At 42.0% G+C, this 18,923-nt stretch overlaps 1 protein-coding gene across 1 annotated transcript in view; it reads right to left on the minus strand.

Annotated features, from left to right (window-relative positions):
• LOC126466722 (inter-alpha-trypsin inhibitor heavy chain H4-like) overlaps positions 1-18,923 on the minus strand; it is a 210,487-nt gene that overhangs the window by 145,981 nt on the left and 45,583 nt on the right. Inside the window, exons 2-4 of the mRNA XM_050096404.1 lie at positions 13,195-13,361; positions 7,906-8,016; positions 1,216-1,354 (exon numbers count right to left, since the gene is read on the minus strand). Coding sequence (XP_049952361.1) covers positions 1,216-1,354; positions 7,906-8,016; positions 13,195-13,361 — 417 coding nt within the window. The remainder of the gene's footprint in view (positions 1-1,215; positions 1,355-7,905; positions 8,017-13,194; positions 13,362-18,923) is intronic.

Consider the following 18,923-nt stretch of genomic DNA (forward strand, 5'->3'; position numbering starts at 1 on the left):
CACATGACTGACTCTGGAGATGGCATAACAAAATGATGTAAGAAACGGTACAGGAGCCTGTTAGGTGTTTCTGCATAAGCCACTCCAAGCGAATGATGTCATGGTTGCTCAATGGCCATGCCTTGGGCCTAGGTTGTATTGTGACTTACGAGAGAGAAGAGCTGTCTTTAGGGAAACCATGGTGGACCAAGTTTGTAAGAATACTAACCAATATAGGCAGGCAGTATCTGTCATCGTCAGTTGCTAGCTGTGAGGGGAGGTCTACGTCATTAAACGTCCAGAAATGGGAGTTCATAGAGCTGCTGCCACCAGACGCCACATTGTGTTTCACGCTGGATTAGTATCAGGAGAATGAAAATGCATGGTGCACAGTTGTCAAATTATGTGTCGTCGAGACCTTTTCCTGAGATGTAATGGTCTACGATCAGATGGACCAGATCTTCCATGGAATGGAGGCATGTTGCACCACAACTCCACCTCTGTTATCTGCACTAGTCTAATTTCCATCCACAGTGGGCCAACTTCCTTGGCGGCCTGCATTTAATGCTTGGGCCATCTAGCTGCCCAGTCGCCATCGCCTTGCAGGCAAACTCAGCAACTGCCCATCATCACCTCAGCGTGCACAAGTAACCGCTATGAGCTGCCGCCATCTGATGTGGGGTCCACTGTTTGATTCTGCACGCTGCAATGCATCCTGCAATGGGCCGTTTACTGACAATATTATAATCCCCAACTAGTTTTTTAATGGGGGATCCACCTTTAGGTTACGTCTAGTGGTCAATTCCGCACTACAGAGGGGTGTTGGTATACTTTTTATCAGATTGTGTATTGCTGTCCACAAGGGCAAGAGGGGACATTTGCTCCTTCCAGAAGTCCGGAGAGCTTTTATTCGTTACAGAATGCTCACATATTACGATAAATAGAAGTGATTTTCCGTGAGTCCGCTACACTTCTTGTCTAGCCAGCTGTAGCATTAGGTGGGTCAGTACTATAGCCTTACCTGATGCTGCATAACTTAAGTTTGTTGGCACTTTTAGAGTATTCCGCATCTCCCCTATCCTCTTCCCCAGTGAATAAATTTCTGTGGATCTCCATGTCCTAATATTGCCACGTTAAGTAATTCAATAAATAAATAAAACAAGAAAACAATGCAGAATCGGAGTAGAGACATCAGATGCATAATAAGCAGGGACGTGACTGAGAAGGGCTGCGCACCTGTCCAGGGTTGAGGTTGATGCGCAGGTGGTAGGCGCCCGCCTCCCGTTCCAACAGCTGCTCGTACGTCAGGTTAAAGGTCACCTTTGTTTGGGCCTCCACATTCACAGACACCTGCACCACGTTAGAGTCTCGCGCGCTGCAATGGTAAGTAAGTTTCAGATCATCGTTCAGAGAAGTTTATGTGCGAATGTCGACTAAATTACGCAACGTTCTGCATGCACTATTACAAAGTTACTTGTTTGGCATTTTTAATTCTGTATTGCTTTTTTTACATGTTCCATGGATAACAATGGCGACATATTGCGGTGATGTAGAAGGTGTCGGTAGTTTCACAATTAAGACGGATTTCCTCTGAGGAAACATGACTACAACTTTGCCATTTACAAAACTCTACTTCTTGATCTTATCTTAATCTACGACACAATTTAATTGAAGTACCTCAACCACATAGATACTGCCTGCTCAGAAAACTAACTGCAAAGTAGCCGTTATCATGCAGAAATGATTACAGTTTGTTCTTAAAAGTTTTCATTATTTGTCAACACTTTTAGTGCACAGGGAAGGTGACGAAATACATTTTGGCTGCATAGTTTGCATCTCTGTGTGCCAAAGTAAGGTTAATTTATAGACAGTGCAGACTACTTCTGTTCCTAGTACTATCCGCCATGTGGTTTGACAATTTTCTCTTCGCCTTGAGATAACGGTGGAGAGGGCTGGTCGCGTTGAGTTCCTAATTACCTTTCCTCGCGCCAATGTCCTTGATAAAATTCCAAACCTCTCTGCAGTGAGTCATGGAGTCGGGTCCTGTGACACTGCTCTAAATGATCCTTCCGTCGGATGGGGGCATTAAGCTTGTGGCCCCCTTGTGCCTTTCGAGAGGAGTCGGCTATGTGCCGCCACACGACCTCCATCCATAACAACACAAAGCCAAGACGGCCTGAATCGATACCTTGATCGCAGTCGGCGTCCCATCGCGTACTTCTTTGGTTTCTCGACTGCCACTTCGGCCGTTACGTTACCATGACCACGGCGGCTTTTTCAGCGCACACTTTTATTTTATCACGGCGGCCATATTAACCTTCATGTTGTCTAGGAAACGGCGTCGTTTTTAAATTCTTACAAGAGAGCACTCCCTTGTAAATCCACAATGGCGTGTATATATTTTGATGGTTATGTTTTTTTAATGTACTTTTACCTCTCATTAACTCTTTATATCACAGGCTGGTATTACACTATCAAATTTCTTTGTCGAATGTCTTTGTCAAAAATCTTTGTAAACATATTTGATGGTTTAATAGGGAACTTTGTCAAACGTCGTCCGATATTTGATCAAATCTAGGGCCTCACTGTAGATTTGATCAAAGAAGTCGCTTGTCTTCCGTTCACTGAAATGTGACATGTTACCACGTGGTAACCCTGCAGCGTTCTGTCGTCTGTAGTGTTTTTGTAAACATTGCTGGCAAATACAATTGTTTTGTACCGACAACTACAAAATTAATAGAGATGTATGAAGCTGATGAGGCGCTTTACAACGTGAAAAGCACCCAAAATACAAAAATAGATTAAGTAGACTGGAGACCTGACCTGACCTAACCTAACCTAACCTAACCCTCTCCTGTAGCAAGGAATGGGAGTGTTACAGTGAGCCTGTCTTCTGCAGATATAGCACTTCTTTAGTGAGTATTGTGCTTTGTGATATGAGGAAACACTTCACTGAGCACATACTGAAATGTATGCTCATCCATTCGTAAGTAATTGATGCATGACTTGACGTCCTCCACTATAAGCTCATGTAACAAGTATTGTTGAATGCTTTTATTTTGTCGTCGTAAAACCCACAGCTTCACCGAGGTACGTTTCCTTTCTTTCCCCCGCTTCTCTTTCACATGTGCACACAGTGTAATTGTGGCACAAACAACTGCTGCAATTAATAACAAGTTTGTTGCTGTCAGCCATCTTGAACTTTGACGAAAAATTTGATGGCAGTGTAATACCCCTTTTTAGCGCCACGTCAAAGATCTTTGCCAAATGTATTTGACGAATATTTGATCACATCTTTGATCAAATCTTTGACAAAGACATTTGATAGTGTAATACCGGCCATATCTATATGCATATAATTACCACTCTCTCGTTTTATTCGTATCGACAAAATATTGGTAAGAACGATGTGTTCATGTTTCACACCAATGTCAATAGCTTACATTGCTTCTTTTGTTGTTTTATAAGTTTGTTTATTTTATTTTGTTTGAACGTAAATGACTACTTGCCTTATGCTTGATAATGTTTGACATCTTATGTACTCGTACGCAGGCTACTTACCCTGTGGAAATTTCATACAGCTGTTGTGAAACGTTTGCCATTGGCTGGTGATGACGTGAGCCACAGTCAGCGCGCGAATTGCACACTATTTAACACGTGACTCTACTGTCAGAGTCAGTGTACGATCATGGTTAGATTAGATTAGATTTACTTTCATTCCAATTCATCCGTAGTGAGGAGGTCCTCCAGGATGTAGAACGTGTCAGAAAAACAACATGACAAATATTTACAACTCAAACAAATAAGCTAATGTACCATTCCACAGGTCCCAAGTGGCATGGTCGTCATTTTTTAATCAAAGCTATATGAAAGAATCATTTTACAAATACTAATGCATTGAATTTAAAATAAAAAAGTTTTTTATTTGCTTGTAAGGTAATAAACTTTTAATACAACTACTAAATACTTATTTACAATGAACACATTACTGCACTGAACTGGTGCTGAAGTTAGATTGTACTTACACACACACACACACACACACACACACACACACACACACACTTATTTACAATGAACACATTACTGCACTGAAATATATATACACAAATCAGTTGGTTTTACTGAGAAATAAATCAATGGAGTAGAAGGAGTTGGCCACCAATAAATCCTTCAAGCTTCTCTTAAACTGAATTTCATTGGCTGTTATGCTTTTTATGGCTGCTGGCAAGTTATTGAAAATGTGTGTTCCTGAATAATGCACACCTTTTTGTACAAGACTATTGACATTAAATCCTTGTGAAGATTATTCCTATTTCTAGTACTGATTCCACGAATTGAGCTTTTTGTTTGAAAAAGTGATATATTTCTAATGTCAAATTTCATTAAGGAATAAATATATTGGGAAGCAGTAGTTAGTATCCCTAGTTCCCTAAACAGGCTTCTGCAAGATGTTCTTGAGTTCACACCACATATAACTCTTACTGCGCATTTTTGTGCCCGGAAAACTTTAGCTTGGCTTGATAAATTGCCCCAAAAAATAATCCCATATGACATTATGGAATGAAAGTAAGCATAGTATGCCAGCTTTTTCATTTTTATATCCCCTATGTCTGACACAATTCGCATTGCAAATACAGATTTGTTAAGACGCTTCAGCAGTTCTGTGGTGTGCTCCACCCAACTGAATTTATTATCAACTGTAATCCCAAGAATTTAACACTGCCCACTTCTTCTATCTGCTTGTCATCGTATGTTAGGCACATATATGGTATCACGAAATTACCGAGAACCGCAAGCACAGGCCATAGGGGCAAACGCTGTGGCCTTCTTTATTTGTATCACTCCATATACTGTATGTACTGTCTGTAATTTTCACTAGACCTTTTTTGTATCTTATTTTAAAGCCACGTGTAACACAAGTAATACTGTGTGTGACTGTGCTATTCCTACCTTTGCAGGGCCAAAAATTTTGAAGATGGAATTTACAAATGCCGAAATCGGTTAATAAACGAATGGTATTGGGATCTTGACTGTTCACTCTAACTTCAACACGGCACGGTTCACACACTCGTCATAGTCATCCACACGTCACAGAAACACGATTGACACTTCGTAACAGATCGGAAGAATGTAATGGCAAACCATCTCGACTAGGAGATTGCCATGAAAGGCGGTGCAATCCCCAATTTGCTCCCTCATTTCTTGAGTGTGGGACTTTTGACTTTGAGTATTACATTCGTGAAAAGATATAATCGTGTTATAAAAATGGATCTTGATTAAATGAACGCTTGTTTCTCGACGTATTCCGACACGAATCGGTATGAAGCTGCACTAATAGTTGATTAGCATTTCATAACCGCTAAGGATGACTGAAAGATCATCATACGAGTAATCAGCGAAAAATAAAGGATAAAGAAAACAAATTTAAGAAAGGAGACGGGCAAATTTCTAGAATGCCGTTTTAGCTGGCTGCCTTTAATGCCGCTGCTTGGCGAGTTGCACTCTAGTATGGTTTTAAATTTGGTTTTTGATTTTCATTCTGGAAAAGGTATGAGAAGCCGACTCTTCTTTAAAAACATTTGTTACTTATAAGTATGTTCTACATCAAGCAAATAAAGCAAAAATCGGTGATAAGTTCAGTGTATGCTTGGCTTGTTTGCTTCGCAGTAACAGTCCAACAACTGCTGCTGTTGCATTATATACACTCATGCTCATAAATTAAGGATAATCCTGATACATGGTGAAACAACGCTCTGTTGTGTGATTTGCGGGTTTAAATCACCTCGGGGTATGACCATGCGGTGCATTTGACTTGCGGTCGTCGCACGGTACCGCTGGCAGCAGTCCACACACGCAGAGGTGTGTTGGTGCATGTCAGAGTACGGAGCAGCGAGTAAGTGTGCAGACATTTACAGACGTGCTAATGGTGACTGTGTGCTGAAAATAGCTCAAAGAACATATATTGATGACGTTATGAGGGGTAGAATACTAGGGCGACTGGAGGCTGGTCAAATACAGCAGGTCGTAGCACAGGCCCTCCGTGTGTCACAAAGTATGATCTGAAGAATACGGCAACGATTCCAGGAGACACGAAACGTGTCCAGGCATTACAGTACGGGACGTCCACAGTGTACAACACCACTAGAAGTCCGATATCTCACCATCAGTACCCGCAGACGGCCACGGAGTACTGCAGGTAGCCTTGCTCTGGACCTTACCGCAGCCACTGGAACAGTTGTCTCCAGACATACAGTCTACAGACGACTGAACAGACATGGTTTATTCACCTGGAGATCTGCAAGGTGCCTTCCACTGACACCTGGTCACAGGAGAGTCCGTGAAGCCTGGTGTCAAGAACACAGTACATGGTCATTGGAACAGTGGTCTCAGGCTATATTCACGGACGAGCCCAGGTATAGACTGAACAGTGATTCTCGACGGGTTTTCACCTGGCGTGAACTAGGAACTAGAAGCCAACCCCATAATGCCCTTGAGAGGGACCTGTATGTAGGTCGTAGATTGATGGTGTGGGATGGGATTACGACTGATGCACGTACACCCCTGTATGTCTTTGACAGAGGAACTGTAACAGGTCAGGTGTATCAGGACTTTTGCACTAGTATGTCCGCCTCTTCAGGGGTGCAGTGGGTCCCACCTTCCTCCTGATAGATGATAACGCACGACCCCATCGAGCTCCCATCGTGGCTGAGTACCTTTAAACAGAAGATATCAGGCGAATGGAGTGGCCTGCCTCTTCTCCAGACCTAAACCCCATTGAGCACGTCTGGGATGCTCTCGGTCGACGTATCGCTGCACGTCTTCAAACCCCTGCGACACTTCAGGAGCTCCGACAGGCACTGGTGCAGGTATGGGAGGCTATACCCCAGCAGCTGCTCGACCACCTGATCCAGAGTATACCACCAACCCGTTGTGCCGCCTGTGTACTTGGGTTTTGCAGCACATGTGTTTCGGGACGGTTTTCTCAGCTTATCACCAATCACTGTGGACTTACAGTTCTGTGTCGCGTGTGTTCCCTATGTGCCTATACTATTAGCGCCTGTTTTATATTGTATCACTTTGTGTGGCACCATGTGCTGCAATTATCCTTAATTTATGAGCATGAGTGTAGTTTTCGTTAGTATTCTGTGAACCACTATCCTTATTATATGGGACTAGCTGTTTACGTCTGACTGTATACTGGTAGTATACATAGCTCCCAGTACTGCTATTTTTCCGGTTTCACCATTTAACAACTAATTGTTTAAACTTATTTAAGCTGTTAGACTATGTACATCATGAGTAACAATAATGTGAGAAAAACGAATTCCATTATTTACGAGGGCAGTATGAGCGGCATTGTGTTTAGTGTCCATATGGCAGCCTGCATTTTAATTTAAGTCCGCCAAGATTCATATTAACAGCGTTTTAGATCAACATATTTGCCCACACATCAATTACACTATGCACACAAAATCCAGAGACCTGTTTCTGAGAGGAGATCTTTGTAATATACGTGAGTTGTACAACGCATTTCTGGTGACCAATACGTAGTCAACAGGCAGTTAAAATGAAAGGTGTCAGATGAATACTAATAACAATATTGACCATCCTGCTACAGTAGATAATGGAATTCATGTCTCAGCACAACTTGACGTATAATTACCATTCGTGACGATACCTTAAAGTATTTCCTATCTTATTATCAGAGAGGCATAGCACCGCGCTATGAAATTAAAGATTTAACGTATGTGCTGCATGCTCCATCTGATGATGAGGCCGAGAAGGCTCGAAAACTGGTTTACGGTAATAAAATAAATATTTAAAAAGTGACTAGACACGGTGTTGCGTGTTTAAATTCAGCATCAGGCTGTATTACAGGTTGACAACTGCTGGTATTATGTACCACGTGGGCCAGAGACTTACCTGACAGCCACGTGTGCTGCACCGCGACCCTGCGCCACCGCCTCATGGTATTCTCTGCGTGCCTCCTCTTTGCCCTTCACGTACGCGTGGTACGCTTTGCCGTCCATCTCACTGAAACAACACTGGCGTCACAAACTATGCAATTTACTGCAAGTTCGAAATATTATAGACGAACATAACCCTAGTTGGATCATTACTTCTCTGAATTGCTTCTCCTTTAATCGGTAATGTACACTACTGGCCATTAAAATTGATACACCACGAAGATGACGTGCTACAGACGTGAAATTAAACCGACAGGAAGAAGATTCTGTGATATGCAAATGATTAGCTTTTCAGAGCATTCACACAAGGCTGACGTTAGTGGCTACACCTACAACGTGCTGACATGAGGAAAGTTTCCAACCGAATTCTCATACACAAACAGCAGTTGAACGGCGTTGCCTGGTGAAACGTTGCTGTGATGCCTCGTGTATGGAGGAGAAATGCGTACCATCACATTTCCGACTTTCATAAAGGTCGGATTGAAGCCTATCGCGATTGCGGTTTATCGTATCGCGACATTGCTGCTCGCGTTGGTCGAGATCCTATGACTGTTAGCAGAATATGGAATCGGTGGGTTCAGGAGGTTAATACGGAACGCCGTGCTGGATCCCAACGGCCTCGTATCACTAGCAGTCGAGATGACAGGCATCTTATCCGCATGGCTGTAACGGATCGTGCAGCCACGTCTCGATCCCTGAGTCAACAGATGGGGACGTTTGCAAGACAACAAGCATCTGTACGAACAGTTCGACGACGTTTGCAGTAGTATGGACTATCAGTTCGGAGACCATGGCTGCGGTTACCATTGACGCTGCATCACAGACAGGGGCGCCTGCGATGGTGTACTCAACGACAAACCTGGGTGCACGAATGGCAAAACCTCATTTTTTCGGTTGAATCCAGGTTCTGTTTACAGCATCATGATAGTCGCTCCCGGTTTTGGCGACATCACGGTGAACGCACATTGGAAGTGTGTATTCGTCATCGCCATACTGGCGTATCACCCGGCTTGATGGTATGGGGTGCCATTGGTTACACGTCTCGGTCACCTCTTGTTCGCATTGACGGCACTCTGAACAGTGGACGTTACATTTCAGATGTGTTACGACCCGTGGTTCTACCCTTCATTCGATCGCTGCGAAACCCTACATTTCAGCAGGATAATGCACGGCAGCATGTTGCAGGTTCTGTACGGGCCTTTCTGGATGGTGGCCGAGCAACTGGCTCGTCACAATACGCCAGTCACTACTCTTGATGAACTGTGGTATCATGTTGAAGCTGCATGGGCAGCTGTACCTGCACACGCCATCCGAGCTCTGTTTGACTCAATGCCCAGGCGTATCAAGTCGGTTATTACGGTCAGAGGCGGTTGTTCTGCGTAAAGATTTCTCAGGATCTATGCACCCAAATTGAGTGAAAATGTAATCACATGTCAGTTCTAGTATAATATAACTATCCAATGAATACCCGTTTATCATGTGCATTTCTTCTTGGTGTAGCAATTTTAATGGTCAGTAGTGTAGTTAAATGCTCCCATCCGCATTGCAGACTACGTTCCATCACTACACGTCTGCACGGATCTGCGTGTTCCTTGTCCTCATCCACAAGCCTGTTGTTAAAAGTTTTGTGAAGCCCTCTACTGTGATCGGTAGGTTGGAGCTCTGGCAGTACGCTAATGCGAGACCTGAAGTTTCGTCAGCTGAAATCAGACTTTGTAAATTGAATTCCAAAGACTAAGAACGCAGCGGCCGATCATGACCAGATTTCAATACAACATCGTCTCTCATGTTCTTGATACATTCTTTAAGTTACATTTTTCCATCGCAACTATCTCGACAGATATTGTTATGCTTTACGTACGATATTTCCATCGACATTGGCAAGTCAAATGAACTCCTGTTACCAGGTGTCGCCACATAATATTAAATGTTATTCATGCAGTTCATCTATCAAATGAACATTAATTAATTATCAGGTTAAATAACGTTAAAATGATACCCTCCTCTGTGTAATAAGCGTTATATTGTGCACTTGCAAAACTATCTAAGAGAGAAATTAATAACATGACTGATGCTATGTCGAAAGTTACATTGTACGTCATACACAAATAGAAGTCACACCAATAAGCAAAAATCCCAATGTGCCACATATGCACCTGCGATGTATTACAATGTAAAATAAGACTCAACGCTTGAGATACGTGTTTAAAAATGACACAGATGTTTAAATTGGAAGAATACAGCTTACTTGGATCACGTTTTTATTATTAAATGCATGGAGTGTCTTAGAACAGCCTTAATATCGTTTTGTGGCAACTGTTAATAGTTACATAAGTATTCACTGTTAATTTATACAAAACACAATAGAAGTAGGATGTAAGTATAGCTGTGTAGAAAATCAGGAAATCGCCACTTCGCCGTCTTTAGCTTTTGTAAATGTTAACATTGCAGCTGCCACCTCCGCGTACTGCTCATTCAGGCCAATTAGCTACAGTCCGTTCCTGTCGGTATTAATAACGACTTTAGCGATATAAATACACGAAATCGTAATATTGGCTAGTATGTAACTTTAAACCACGAAGTAATTAATGTTACAGACATCTACTCATGGACCCAAGGATGTCTGCAGGGGTTCAGCGTTGTATCTGCAAAATGAATATTACTGAAGATATATGCTGATGTACGACATACGTATCTGCGAATTTCCACAGTCGTACAGACCTCTGTCGATCGAGGCCTCACGTGCATTGTGGTAACCGTGTGTTGTTCCATGAGGGAACACCTTTCCTTGTTAAAATACACTCAAAATGAAACTTTTCCCATGTATAAAATGTGCCAGGTCGACTGTTATGCTGTGGTCCAACATTATACTGTGGTCCAAGAGATAAATTCCTTGGTTTTGGCCTGTCTAAGACGTTGTTGTTGTAGTGGGTAGGGGGATGGTGGTGCAATTGTGGATACAATTCGCTGTACTGTCAGCATCTGAGAAGAATGTGCGAAGCAGGAATGCGGCAGCTAGACGGGTGTGCTTTGTGACTCACTTTATAGCAGAAAAGTATGCACTGCTCTAAAAACCGAGCGATATGACACAGTGGTGACCACACTGGACTCGCATTCGGGAGGGCGACGGTTCAAACCCGTGTCAGCCATCTTGATTTAGGTTTTCCTTAATTTCCCTAGATCGCTTTAGGCAACTGCCGGTACGGTTCCTTCAAAAGGCCACAGACGATTTCCTTCCCAATCCTTCCCTAATCTATGCATGTGCTCTGTCTCTAATGACCTCGTTGTCGACGGGACGTTAAACCCTAATCTCCTCCTCCTTCTCCTCTTCCATTGTTTATTGTAAATAAATTTTCAAGAACACAATTTCTTCAAAATTGCAATTGCAAACTGACGAGATTCGAGTGCTGTAAGTATTATAAATCGCCTCTTATTCTCAGCGTACAGAAGCTTTCACAACAATATTGGTTACACTATTAATTTGTGTGTCCATTGTATATGCAGCTGAAGTTTAAGTGGTTTATTGATACTGGCTCTGTGCATACAACACTGATAGTATTTTCTCGTCATGACACGCGTTTCACTTTATGCATATAAAACTTCGCCGACTCTAGGGCTTTCTCGCTACTTTCTTGTTTATAACACGGATGTCACGTGAATTTTCCCTTTTAACACTAGTGGTAGAATAAAGAAGTGAATAGAAATATCAGTTTATAAATGGTGAACAAAGAAAAACAACAGAACAAGGTTAACACTGGACTCTACTAATAAGGCTAGTATCGCAGCCTCTTGGAGAAGTGAGTGAGCAGAGAAACTGTTTTCCACTGCTGGACTAGGGACGGGAAAACCGACTGGTTAAAAAAGATACCGATATTTTAGTTCTGAATAACTGGTATTTTTTGGTGTTTGTTTAGTCTCGTTTACAACAGATGCAATTTAACAACCGTTGATTCATAATATACGAGGGTAATCCCAAAAGTAAGGTCTCCTATTTTTTTATAAGTACATAGACCCGTTTATTTGTACAATGGTTTACATCAGTTTACAGCTTGAACATTTAGCTATTTTTCGACACAATCACCATTTCTGTAGATGCAGTTTTGTACACGCTGTGGCTGCTTTTGTATGCCCTTGTCACACCAGCTCGCCGCCATGCTGTTCAGAAACTTATGAACCTCTTTTTTCACCTCGTCGTCGGAGATGAATCGCTTTCCGGCCAAATGTTCTTTTAACCTAAGAAACAGGTGATAGTCTCTGGGCGTCAAGTCAGGACTGTAGGGTGTGTGGATGATTATGTTTCACTGAAACTGTTGCAGGAGAGCAACGGTTTGCCGAGCGATGTGTGGGCGAGCGTTGTCATGGAGAATGTGTACGCCCTTGCTCAACATTCCACTTCTCCGGTTCGGAATTGCCCGTTTGAGCTTTTGCAGAGTCCCACAGTACCTGTCAGCATTAACTGTGGTCCCAGCGATTCAGCTCCGACGACGAGGTGAAAGAAGAGGTTCATAACTTTCTGAACTGCATGGTGGCTAGCTGGTATGACATGGGCATACAAAAACTGCCACAGCGTCTACAAATATGCATCGACAGAAATAGTGATTATGTCGAAAAATAGCTAAATATTCAAGCTGTAAACTGATGTGAACCGTTGTAGAAATAAACAGGTCTATGTACTCATAAAAAATAGACCTTACTTTTGGGATTACCCTCGTACTATAAAAATAGGAAGAAGCTGATCTGCTGCCTATGTCAGCGTAATATGCCTTTATTTGCATCTAATCCTTGAAAACAGACAAATTAACACAAAAAACAGGGTTCTTGAACCTCAGTTTCCACACTATTCGTAATGCTCAAATAGTGGTTCGATCCCCGGTTACAATATGATTTTTGAGCAGAGTATCAAAACATTAACATCAATACGAGAATATTCGTGATTTTCTTTCTAGCATTCAAACGTTCACCACGTTCCGAGGACAGCAGTGACTGGTAGACCGACTAAGTTTTCTTTTATCTGCCTATTTAATCTAATATTTTGATTTTATGTATCTTGAAACTGAGAAAGCCAAAATTTTTCAGTCTTTGTTCAGTTTCTATCTTTACTACAGAAAACAATACAATAAGAAACCCGAAAAGAAGTAATCGTCCGTTCTTTTCGCTACACGCAGTGTGTAGCAAAGACGACGGGGACCATACAAGGCGCAGAAGCGAGCGGCGTCGGCAGCTTGTGCTGCTTCAATGGACTCACATAACGAAGCCAGAGATGAAGGCCTTGTCAGGCAGCACGGCGTCAAAGGTTATCTCTTGAGCGCGCCGCGCTGGGTTGGCCACTCTGGTGGTCAACAGCGTCTTGGCGTACCGGTTGCGAACCTCGGAGAAGACGCGTACGCTGTATACATCGGGTCGACGAAACCCCTGGAAATTAAAGACGAAAATAACGATTAACTTCTAGAATCTGGTGCATCGTACGTTACGAGGGGTAGTCAAAAGGCTCTATTATCACACTGAAAGAGCAAATTTACATAACTAATTTGTTTGCAGGTACAAGTCTGCAATCAAGGTACACACTGAAATCTCCACGCCACCATATTGTAGTACGCCGTAGATAACCCAAAACATAATAGCGCTGTCCGTAGTTAAAGTGAAGTAGCTGCATCCGAACAACGCTGCAATAATCATTGCTGCTTTGGTAAAGTTATACGTCAGCATTGTATAGTTATAAGGGATGTTGATCAGGTGGCTCAGGGGCCTCCAGTGCGACCATACAAATGACGACAAGTAAGTGGTAAACCGTCTCTCTATGACGACCAGGTAGTCGCTGGAGAAATGGAGACAATGGTGCTGGAAGTCGGGCGTATCACAACCGAGGCGATAGCGGGAAAAGCGAAAATCAGTCAGATTTCAACGTCTTGCACGAAATTTTGAACAGGACAAACTCTGCCACATGCTGTGTTTCACGAATGTTGAAGACTATTCAAAAGGCCCTCGAAACGAAGAGAGGAGTGGACATGCAGCTCTGTTAGACCTATCCAGATGACATTTCTTGGCCGCCGCCTCACCGCAATGCTCGAGTGCTGCTTGTCACCGGGCGAAAGTAATTTCTTTTTTTTTTTTTGCGCGGGGGGGGGGGGACGAGTTTACCGCAGGCAACTTAGTCAAAAAACAGCGAATATGGGAGATATAAACTAACCAAACTTTGTAAAAATACTCATGTGAGTGTAGTAGTAAGAAACACAAAAGCTTCTTCCTCCCATCCTCCCCCGTCCGTATGGAAGATCCGAACCTCTTTCGGCCCCATCAGAAGTAAATTTCTTCTATTTAAAAAAAAATTGCACAAGTGGTTCATTTTTAGAAGATAACTGTAATTACAATTAATGCTTCCCGCTAAATTCTGTACAAAAAGGATTCATCCACATTTTAAGCTATACAAATAGCTGGGAATAGGTGGGGATGATTGTGATTAGTTATGTAAATAGGAACAGTAATAAACGATATGGAAACATTTCGTATGTTTTCAACATTTTTCAACTTGATGAAATTTATTTTGTTTGTTTAGTATAGGGTTTTTTATCAGGTATTGATATATCGTTATGTCGACATTTCTCCGATGATTATCGATGTACTCCACCGACAGTTGTTGCCGAATATCGATATATCGACGTCAAAATGGCCTAGTTAGTGGCTATATTTTTATTATGTAGTATATTTCTTTCGCAATTTTCTATAAATGTTTGAAGTTGTTTTTTTTGAGATTGCAATAGAACGTTAATTTAGTTTCACTGTGAGAAGGAATAATACTACTTTTTCAGCTTTCCTCACGTCCCGTCTTTCTCTTTGACTATTTGAAGTAATTATAGATGGCACAAAGAAGATTTTGACACTTCAACTGCTATGTCGCTGGCGTTTGCAGAAACGAAAAAACAAGCAAGTCGACATGAGGTTTTCCAGACAAATCCGATATGTGACGAAACCGAACGACGGACACATCGGACACCTTTTATTGTGCCACATACCTGCAGTTATCATGGCTAGCAAAGTACGAGGGTGGTTTTTTAAGTAAGGGCCGTTCGCGCGTATAGTCCCGTAGTTCCCGCGGACGCCGCAACAAGCCACCGCGCCACTTGCCGGCATCCTTCCCGTTCACACTGATGCAAGTTGCAGCTCTGTAGCTGACGTGTACGCATCGCTGTGCTACTTCATAATGTTTACGATTATTGAATCGCCCGCCGCGTGTGAGATACGGTCAGTGATACGTTTTTTGACCGCGAGAAGCCTATCAGCTGCAGAAATTAATCGTCAGTTAACAGAAGTTTATGGCTTGAACGCAATGAGTGAAGGTAAAGTGCGTCAATGGGTTAGTGGGTTTAAAAATGCCCGTCAAAACGTCCATGACGAAGAACGCTCAGGCTGGCCCTCTGTGATCACTGATGATTTGGTGGCTGCAGTCGAAACAAAGATTCGTGAGGACAGAAGATTCACAATTTCCACTCTTTCTTTGGTATTTCCACAAGTTTCAAGATCGGTTTTGTACAAAATTGTGTCTGAAAACCTAAACTTTAAGAAACTGTGTTCTCGGTGGGTACCCAGACTCCTCACAGAGGACCACAAAGGAAAGAGATTTGCCACTTCATTGGACTTTTTGATTCGTTACGAGGAAGAAGGGGATGACATGTTGAGGCAAATTGTCACTGGAGATGAAACATGGGTATCCCATATCACTCCCGAAAGCAAGCGACAATCGATGGAATGGCGACACACAACCTCACCCGTCAAAGTCAAAGCCAAACAGACGCTGTCAAAGCGCAAGATTATGGCAACTGTGTTCTGGGACCGGCGCGGTGTTTTGCTAGAGGACTTTATGCCACGAGGAACAACAATCAACTCAGATGCCTACTGTGCAACTCTAAAGAAGCTCCGCAGAGCAATTCAAAACAAAAGGCGCGGCATGCTGAGAAAAGGAGTTTTGCTCCTGCACGATAACGCTAGGCCTCACACCTCTCAAAAGACTCGGGATTTGATTGATTCTTTTGGCTGGGAAGTTTTGGACCATGCACCAGCCCCGACCTTGCTCCTAGCGATATTCACCTTTTTCGGTACCTGAAACACCATCTTGGCGGGCAGCGCTTCAATGACGACGATGAAGTGAAAGCGGCCGTGAACTCTTGGCTGTCGGAGCAGGCGGCCGAATTCTTTGAAGAGGGAATTAAAAACTTAGTTGTACAGTATGACAAGTACTTAAATAAACAAGGCAACTATGTAGAAAAATAGGTAGAAGTGTGCATCTTTTTTTTAAAATAAAAACAACCCTCGTAGTTATCGCCAAGCATGAACGTGCATCGTTTTCATTTCAATTCTTGCTATGAGGGGTATAAGCAGGCTGCTAGCTAGTTGATGAACAGAATGTTGTCGTTGTTGTTGTGGCCTTCAGTCCTGAGACTGGTTTGATGCAGCTCTCCATGCTACTCTATCCTGTGCAAGCTTCTTCATCTCCCAGTACATACTGCAACCTACATCCTTCTGAATCTGTTTAGTGTATTCATCTCTTGGTCTCCTTCTACGATTTTTACGCTCCACACTGCCCTCCAATACTAAATTGGTGATCCCTTGATACCTCAGAACATGTCCTACCAACCGATCCCTTCTTCTAGTCAAGTTGTGCCACAAACTCCTCTTCCCCCAATTCTCTTCAAAACCTCCTCATTAGTTATGTGATCTACCCATCTAATCTTCAGCATTCTTCTGTAACACCACATTTCGAAAGCTTCTATTCTCTTCTTGTCCAAACTATTTATCGTCCACGTTTCACTTCCATACGTAGCAACACTCCATACAAATACTTTCAGAAACGACTTCCTGACACTTAAATCTATACTCAATATTAACAAATTTCTCTTCTTCAGAAACTCTTTTCTTGCCATTGCGAGTATACATTTTACATCCTCTCTACTTCCACCATCATCAGTTATTTTGCTCCCCAAATAGCAAAACTTATCTACTCTAAGTGTCTCATTTCCTGATCTAATTCCCTCAGCATCACCCGACTTAATTCGACTACATTCCATTACCCTCGTTTTGCTTTTGTTGATGTTCAGCTTATATCCTCCTTTCAAGACACGGTCCATTCCGCTCAACTGCTCTTCCAAGTTCTTTGCTGTCTCTGACAGAATTACAATGTCATCGGCGAACCTCAAAGTTTTTATTTCTTCTTCGTGGATTTTAATACCTACTCCGAGTTTTTCTTTTGTTTCCTTTACTGCTTGCTCGATATACAGATTGAGTAATATACAGAATATCTAATAATAAATCAAAACTTAAATATAAAGCTCTAGAACTGGCGGTATATTTACAATGTGCAACCGACTTTTTTCCGGTACATCGATATTTTTTCCGTCGATATATCTTTATAGCGGCCGCTGTTTTGATATTTCCAGGGCCATTTTGATATTGTTTAAAATATCGATATATCGGATTCCTTATGTTTTTAAAAATATCAATAGTTATAGTTCAGTATTGCTGACATCGGAGTTAGGCGCCCAACGATGAAAACAGCAAGTTCCCATTCACTCAGCGAGCCCCTACGACTGTCGTTGCGGTTTTCCGCTATACGTCTCCAGTTTAATACAGTTTGCATCGTGTAATTACGTAAGCCATGTGATACAGTTCCGGCATTGTTACTTCTTACTATCTTTTCTGTAGAGTCACTGGAGTCTATCACTTGTTTCATTTGCGCTAAATCTATTCCGGAAAGAGAGCTGTCAAAAGTGAAGAAGGGGTGGAAACTTTGACTCTTGTCGGCAAGGAACGGAAGGATGAGGTTCATACTCTTCTACAAAACGTAGAAATGATTGAAGTGAATAAAGGTGTGTCGACGTGAAAGTATTAAGTGGCATAATACAAAGAAACTAATTAACCGGAAAGCTGCACGACGACAGAAGTTTAAGTTCGTCTTCCTCTTATCCATTCAATTTAAAAGAAGACTGTTTCATATGTGCTGAAAAGTGACTTAGATCTTGAAGGACAAAACTGCTCCAAAAACTATTATATGATGAACTTGAAGAGTGTTGGGGTTGTTTCACATGGAAGAGGTCTCACAGACAGTGTGCCGAACAGTTGTATTCGTGATATACCAAAAGGCCATCACATCTGTTAAGCAAAGGAACAGTCCTGCAGTGTGCATTCTGTCTCCAATTATTAGAATTTTGACAGAGAAGTGAGAACACAGAAATTCATGAAAAAATTCTTAAAATAGTTCACTTATGGTTGCAACAACAGTCTCCAATTTTGTATATGAAACAGCAGCATTCAGTAACATCTGGGTTAGTTGCTTCCGAGGACGTAAACCGCTACGAAGTTGTGGGCGTTGGAGAACAAGTTCTTCAAACAATAGGAACTTATTCTATAAAATTTGGACCTCTGAGGCATAAGCGGTCCCGTATAGCTAGGACAAGATGCACGTCAACTATCGGACTAGACACAGAATAATGCCAACGATTCAATCAATCGATGATTTAAAAGCTTGCTTCGCGTACGAATTGCGTAGTATATATGTCTCTTTGATAGCAGTGGAAGCATGAGAAAAACAAAACAAGTCTTCATTATACGGTCTTTTCAGTTAAATACCTAAAAGGAATATTGGCAATAACGAAGCGAAGTTCTTTGTTACAAATGGAGGGTTTGGAGACATTTAGGAAATTTTACTATCCCATATTCACTGACATTATAAATAAAATGTTATAATTGTATTTAACAGGTATTCAGAATGTTTTCTAAACAAAAAAACATTTTTGTTGTAAAAGACGTCTTCTAAAAATGAACCAACTTTTGTAAAAATTGAAAAGGTACAAAATTTGAATTAAGGCTTGGCGGAGGGGAATGCTCACCTCATAGGGGAGGGAGCTTCTCTGTTTCTTACTACTACAACCTGTATGAGTGTTTCCCAAAGTTTCAAAACCTTATAAATCGTTTCCTCCAATTTTT

Source organism: Schistocerca serialis, chromosome 1, assembly GCF_023864345.2.
Source record: "Schistocerca serialis cubense isolate TAMUIC-IGC-003099 chromosome 1, iqSchSeri2.2, whole genome shotgun sequence".
NCBI classification, from domain to species: domain Eukaryota; kingdom Metazoa; phylum Arthropoda; class Insecta; order Orthoptera; family Acrididae; genus Schistocerca; species Schistocerca serialis.